This window comes from Alligator sinensis, unplaced genomic scaffold (genome assembly GCF_000455745.1).
Source record: "Alligator sinensis unplaced genomic scaffold, ASM45574v1 scaffold216_1, whole genome shotgun sequence".
Taxonomy (NCBI): Eukaryota; Metazoa; Chordata; order Crocodylia; family Alligatoridae; genus Alligator; species Alligator sinensis.
In genome coordinates, this window is record NW_005841868.1 from 4,663,675 (window position 1) to 4,670,859 (window position 7,185).

The 7,185-nt window shown below is 51.1% G+C and overlaps 1 protein-coding gene across 1 annotated transcript; it reads left to right on the forward strand.

The window, feature by feature from the left end:
- Window positions 1–7,129, forward strand: MTFP1 (mitochondrial fission process 1). Its single transcript, XM_025192773.1, has 3 exons — window positions 1–39; window positions 222–454; window positions 6,451–7,129. The coding sequence occupies exons 1-3, from the start codon at window positions 16–18 to the stop codon at window positions 6,521–6,523; spliced, it is 330 nt and encodes a 109-aa protein (XP_025048558.1). The 5' UTR covers window positions 1–15; the 3' UTR covers window positions 6,524–7,129.
- Window positions 7,130–7,185: the final 56 nt, after the last annotated feature.

A 7,185-nucleotide genomic window follows, 5' to 3' on the forward strand; every position in this document is an offset into this window, starting at 1 on the left:
TGCAACCATCTGCAGATGTATGTGCACACACATTTCATGGTACATGTGTTCTCTTTTGCCCTCATCTCTATGGTCAGTTCCTTTCTGCACTCTGAACTAAAACTCTTTGTATATCCTCGTCTCTTCCTCCTCAGTGTTTACCCCGCAACCCTGCTCGCCCTGTTCTGTCCGTCCCTCCAGGTACATTTTCCTGACATCTCTTGCTGTGGTTGCTTTCACAGGCTCATGAGCACAGCTCAGGGAAGAGAGCACGGGTGGCTGTGGCTGTGGTGGACACATTTATATGGCAGTCTCTGGCTTCCGTGGCCATCCCTGGCTTCACGATTAACCGCATCTGTGCTGCCTCCCTCTACCTCTTGGGCACCATGACCCGGTGGCCAGTCTCAGTCCGGAAGTGGACGACTACAGCTATCGGTCTCTCTGCCATCCCCTTCATTGTTAAACCCATTGACAGGTAAGGTAGAACCAAACACTGGGTGTCATAAATGATTTTTTCTTGGGAACAAAGTGCGGTTGTTCAGCTTTCCTGCATTTTCTGGGCTATGTCCATGTTCGTTGTCCCAGGGTAAATCCTAACAATGTTCATAAGTAGATTTTTTCCTGAGACATCACAAAGTCTTTCTGAATGGTAAACTCATGGAATAAGTGGCAGAACAGTGGTAGTTCATTCAACCACTCACCAAACTGAGTAGAAGGGCGATGTGTGTACAGGCCAATCCCGGGACATTTCTGTTCTGGGACACTGTGACAGGGCACTGTGTGTGCCTGCCACTTTAAGGGCTCACCAAGCAGCCCACAGGTGCTTGGTTGCAGTGGCCATTTTAGATCTCTGGTCCCCTATATAAACAGAGCGGTTTGCTGCTGGCAGGCCAGGCAGTAACTTCGCCTGGCTGCAAGGCTGCTTGGAACACCTGGAGATAAGGGAGGAGCTGTAGGGGATGGTCAGGAGGCTCCTGGTCCTGGGCACGACCTAAAACTGCACCCTGCTGGGAGTGGGTGGCCTGATGGGGCTCTCAGTGGGGCGGGAACCCCCAGGAAATGCCAGGCCAGTTACCACCCCGGTGAAAGGTGGATTGGGGTGCCTTAATAACCTCAGCTCCCACAACTGGGTGGGTTACCCGCTAGTGGGGTTCAGAAGGTGGCTCCAGGAGTGAGAGTGGGGCGATAGACTCAGAAGCCTGAGTTGGGATCCCCCGACTGGTCCATGCTGGGGCCAGGACCGGAAGGGTCGAAGGGTCAGGGGCCCACCGCGAGGGACGCTCAGAGCTGAGGGCCTGAGGTTTCAACTGGGCTGGAGGTGGGCCAGGGCCTGTGTGGCCAAAGGTGCCGGGGGATCACACCTGTAAGGGGGAGCAGGTCATGGAGCTAGGCACCCCTGACTGAAGGCGGAGTATGCCGCCTGAGGAGAGGAGTCTAGTTGGGGTCTGATTGGGAGGATTCTGGGGCCCAGTGTGAGGCCGGTGACATTAACAGCTCTGGATGCCATCTGCAAGGCTTGGGCTGTGGTGTAGGGGAGGAATGGAGCTGCAGATAATGACCCCTGGCATCACGGCAAGAAATGGGCAGCCTCTCACCTAATCAACAACTTAATTAATTAACAACAAGGCATGGCAGGAAAGAAGGCGGGCAGTTGGCCCAGAACAGGTGGGCAGGGCATTGGTAGATCAGCCCCGAATAGGCCCCCTGTTAGACACACACAAGCACAGCTTGTCCAGGGACAAATGCAGTGTCTGTTCCAAGACAGTGAAGTCAGCTGGTTAGACACTGGCCTAGAGGAAACTGGGATCTTAGCCCAGCGAATGTAGGAAATAGGAAGGGTTTCCTTGCAGGTGGACCTGTCCCATCTCAGTGTTCCTTGATGTTAGCATAAGTCCAGTGCCCAGAGGCTTGCCTTGGTTGCTCACAAATTCTCAAATGTCCTATTAATTTAACTTTGCTTTTAAAACAAAGGCATGTGGGAGGCAGTGTAGCCTAGTGCAAAGCAGCTCAGTTTCCAAGCAGTTGGGGGCTGCACACCCCACAGGCCACACCAGTAAGAGCCACAATGCTGTGCAGACCACACCAGATCATACTTTGGCAAGCCCTGGGCCATTCAGATGCCCCTACTGCTGTACCACACACCGGGGCAGGCACTTCCCGCACAGCTGCTGCACTGTGCATCCATACAGATGAGCTCCTCACCCCCAACTTCACTGCTGCTCCCAGGCACCTCCTGCCTGCCACTACACTGCTTGGGCACCTCCTACCAATGCTGCACCATGGACGCAAGTGTCCTGGACTTTATCCTCTACTCATGGATGACTGGTGCCTCCTGAGACTGGGTGGGGCACGGTGTGTGGGAAGCGGCGACTGCCTGCAGAAGGCGGGGGGAAGGGGTGGCAAGTGGTGACTACCTGCAGAAGCCAGTGGTGGTCAATCTTGCCCCCTCCCCCCCATGCTCCCCCTACCAGTTGCCTATGCCTCCACTCCACTCCCCCTGCACCACACTGCCATGTCCCCTGGGACTGGGGCAGCTGGAGCAATAAGGGAAGCAATGGTGAAGCAGGAGCCTGGGGGCCACAACTTAACCCCTTGCAGGCCACATACAGCACATAGGCTGCTAGTTGGACAGCCCTGGCCTAGTGGATCAGGCAGTGGCCTGGAAGCAGGAGACTGAAGTGCGATTCTAGGCTCTGCCACTGAACTGAATGCCTTCAGGCAGGTCACTTTCTTTCAGTTTTCTCTTGCTCTCTGCAGAGTGTGAGCTGTTTGAAACAGAAGCTGACCTTCTCACATGTCTGCCTGGTGTCTAGCACAGTAGATTCTGATCTCACCACTTGCATTTTCTAAGTGCTGTTGTAACACAAATACTGAAGTAAGAGTCCTGCTCAGTCAGTAGCATCCTCTGTCCCATGTGACTTTTCTAGAAAACATTGGGTGTCCTGAGGTGTTTAAGGTTCTCTGATTGCTGCTGACTTGGGCTTTTTATCACCCTTTGTGCCGTTGACCCTGTCAGCAGCTCTGGGGCTGCCAGCTCAGCATTGCCTACAGCCAGAACCCTTTGCAGGGCTTTGCAGGCAGGATGCTGAGCACTCACACCCTGCTCTGGAAGGAATGGGGGTGGGTGGAGCCCAGCACTTCGCAGAATCAAAGCAAGCTTCAGCCCCATCATTTGGTGACATGCACCTGGTGTCATAGCAGCGTAGATTCTGCTCCCTGCTGCTGTCAGGCCCCATTGGGGTTTGCTAGGGGAGGCATACTGCTTTTCTGCACTCCCACCAGAGGCTTCCAGATGGGTCGGTTAGAAGAAAGTGTCACCTAGGAGATGGGCCAGATCCAGGGCCAGCTGTGGAGTCAAATGGTCCCAGAGTTAAGGTCCAACCACTTCTGGGGTTTGTTTCATTCCAGCTCTGGAATCGGGGCTAGGGTTTTCTGATGCCTAAGGTAGTTGGGCACCCAACTCCCATGGAAAGGCACCTCAGTGCCACAGACGGGGACCTGCTTAAATTGCCGCAAAACAGAGGGTTTTTTGCATCCTGCTCATGGTGCACAGAGCTGATTTCATAGCCTTTCACAGTGGCCCCACTCCTCAATGCTGATGGGTGGAGAGGAAGGACAAGGGGATAGCCACCATCTTGATTGCTGGCTGCCCTTTGTGCCACACTCAGTGCTGACTGTCAGAGTGGCCCCATTGCGGGGAGGAGGGACAAGGGGGCAGTCACCTTCCCCGCCACTGCTGGCATCTGCAGGCAGTCGCTGTGCACTGCCGATGCTGCCGCCCACGAACTGTGCCCCCTGAGTCTCAGAAGGCACCAGTCACCCATGAAGACCTACTCCAGGAAACTTGGTGCCTTGCAAAGAGCCAAAACTATTGTATGAGGGTCATTTTGAACCCTACTAGAGCAGATGGCTTGGGTAAGACCTTACTGAGGGTGCAAGAACAAACTTCCTGATGTGCAGAAAGAATAGCAAATGTAACAAGCAACCAGCTTGGTTTAGCAGAGAACTCTTCAGTGATTTTAAACACAAAAAGGAATCTTACAAGAACTGGAAGCTTGGACAAACAATTAGGGAGGAGTATAAGAGCATTGCTCAGGCAGGCAGGGATGAAGCCAAAGCAAAATTGGAGTTGCAGCTAGCAAGGGACCTGCAGGGTAACAAGAAGGGTTCCTACAAGTATGTCAGCAATAAGGGGAAGGTCAGGGAAAACGTGGGTCCCTTACTGAATAGGGGAGGCAACCTAGTGACGGATGATGAAGAAAAGGCAGAAGTACTCAATGCCTTTTTTACCTCTGTCTTCATAGGCAAGGTCAGCTCCCAGACTACTGCACCGGGCAGCACAGTTTGGGACAAGGTGAGCAGCCAGCAGTGGTGAAAGAACAGGTTAGGGACTAAAGCTGGATGTGTACAAGTTCACGGGGCCGGATGCAGTGCGTCCGAGGGTGCTGAGGGAGTTGGCTGATGTGTTTGCAGAGACACTGGCCATTATCTTTAAAAAATCGTGGCAATCAGGGGAGGTCCCAGATGATTGGAAAAGGGCAAATATAGTGTCTATCTTTAAGAAAGGGAAGAAGGTGGATTCAGGGAACTACAGACCAGTCAGCCTCACTTCAGTCTCTGGAAAAATCATGGAGCAGGTTCTCAAGGAATCCATTTCTAAACACTTGGAGGAGAAGAAGGTGATTAGGAACAGTCAGCATGGGTTCACCAGGGGCAAGTCATACCTGACTAACCCGATTGCCTTCTATGATGAGATAACTGACTCTTTGGATGTGAGGAATGCAGTAGACATAATATACTTTGACTTTAGCAAGGCTTTTGATACCATCTCCCACAGCATTTTTGCAAGTAAGCTAAGGAAGTAGGTGTTGGATGAATGGACTGCAAGGTCGATAGAAAACTAGCTGGATTGTTGGGCTCAGTGGGTAGTTATCAATGACTCAGTGTCTAGCTGGCAGCCAGTATCAAGTGGAGTGCCCCAGGGGTTGGTCCTGGGGCCAGTTTTGTTCAATATCTTCATTAACAATTTGGAAGATGAGATGGATTGCACCCTCAGCAAGTTCACAGATGATACCAAGCTGAAGGGTGTAGTACATACACTGGAGGGTAGGGCTAGGATTCAGAGTAACCTAGACAGATTGGAGGATTGGACCAAAAGAAATCTCATGAGGTTCAACAAAGATAAATGCAGAGTCTCCTGTACTTAGGGTGGAAGAATCCTATGCACTGCTACAGCCTGGGGACTGATGGGCTAAACAGCAACTCTACAGAAAAGGACCTGGGGGTTACAGTGGACAATTAACTGGATATGAGTCAGCAGTGTGCCCTCGTTGCCAAGAAAGCTAACAGCATACTGGGCTGCATTAGTAGGAGCACTACCAGCAGATTGAGGGAAGTAATTATGCCCCTCTATTCAGCACTGGTGATGCCACATGTGGAGTGCTGTGTCCAGTTTTGGGCCCCCCTGTAGAAAGCATGTGGACAAGTTGGAGGAAGTTCAGTGGAGAGAGAGCAGCGGAAGTGGTTAGAGGGCTGGGACATATGATTTCTGATGAGAGGCTGAGAGAACTGCTTATTTAGTCTGGAGAAAAGAACATTGAGGAGGATTTGACAGCAGCCTTCAAGTACCTGAAGGGTGGTTCCAAGATGGAGCTAAACTGTTCTTAGTAGTGACCAATGACAGAACAAGGAGCAATGGTCTCCAGTTGCAGCAAGGGAGGTTTAAGTTGGATAGTAAGACATTTTTTCTCACTAGGAGGGTGGTGAAGCACTGAAACAGGTTACCTAGAGGGGTGGGAGAATCCCCATCCTTGGAAGCTTTTAAGGCTTGACAAAGCCCTGGCTGGATGGTCCTGCTTTTGAGGAGGGGGTTAAACTAGATGACCTCCTGAGATCCCTTCCAACCCTAATTGTCTGTGCTTCTAAGGCAGCAGCCCTCTCTGCTGATTCTTATTCATGGAGCTCTGGTAGCCTGTCCCTTTTGCATTCCTCTGTTTGCCAGTCCCAGGCCTCTAAAAAATCAGGGATCAAACTCCTAAAATAATGATATTTTTTAGAAATGACCCCAGCTTTATTTTTGCCCATTCCGGGGTGCTGCTGTCACACAATCTCAAGCTTTTCTTCACAGCTATGGAGGGCTCGAGACATCCTTTTCATTAAAGAAGTGTCACGTAATCATGACTCTAAGAACTGCGGTTTTAAGTGTATCATCTCAAAACTGGTCCCACTACCAGCTGCATTTGCCTACCCATCCGTCCCACTGCAGCAGAGGGGCTAGAGGGCTGTAAACATCTGATCCCAAATAGGAGGGAGGTGACCAGGAGCACAGCAAGAGGGGGTACCACCAAGGGCCATACCATTGAGGAGTATGGTGACATTATGAAGGCAGGTGCACAGAGCCTTTCACAGTGTCCTACACTGACCCATGGCTCCTGTTTACTCCCTGTAACCAGTCTGTCTCTGTTTCTTCAGGTCAGTGGATTTTCTGATGGACTCCAGCCTTCGCAAACTGTACAGCACTGAAGAAACTCCCCCTTCCTCATGATGCACCCTCCCCTATCCTACCTGCTGAAGCAGGGCCAGCCTTCCTTGACAGCACTGTGCCTCCTTACTTGTCCAACTATATTTAAGTCCAGATAAACCAACCTACTGTGACAGTGTGGCAGGGCAGGAGTGGGGTTTGAACAGCCCTTCCAATGCTCAGGCTCACCACTCTTTGAAAAGGCATTAGCACCAGGCCTGAGTTCCTAGGAGCTGGTGCATCTAACTTGATGATGGAATCCCGTGCTTGCTTGGACAGCATGGGAGTTGAGAGCTGATTCTTAGTCCTCAGTGGCCTTGTTTTAGGCATGGCACAGGGAAAAATTGCAATCTATACCAAAACAATGGTGCCATGGGGTTGCAGGTCAGCCCAGGGTGATAGAGTCTCCTGTAAGTGATAGGAAGCCTTGGATCATTGACAGACTTGCACCACTGAGAAATCTGTTTACTGTGATGCCCTTCCTGAGGGTTAGCTGAATTAAGCCCATGCTGTATTACAAGCCATTTTATTCTACTTGAGTCCAGTGTGATTAATCAGGTGATCTGCTGTAAGGCACAGCCCTTCACTGTTTCTTCCAGGTGTTCACAATAAATCATGTTTTAAATCTGAGCATGCTCCATTTTTATGCAACGTAAAAGAACATGTAACTTACTGCTTGCAGTGCA

Bases quoted from the DNA above. Each gene is read 5' to 3' on its own strand.
- MTFP1 (XM_025192773.1), top strand. From the start codon at position 16: ATGTATGTGCACACACATTTCATG. The intron at 40-221 runs GTACATGTGTTC...TTGCTTTCACAG, and splicing joins ATGTGCACACACATTTCATG to GCTCATGAGCACAGCTCAGG. The intron at 455-6,450 runs GTAAGGTAGAAC...CTGTTTCTTCAG, and splicing joins ATTGTTAAACCCATTGACAG to GTCAGTGGATTTTCTGATGG.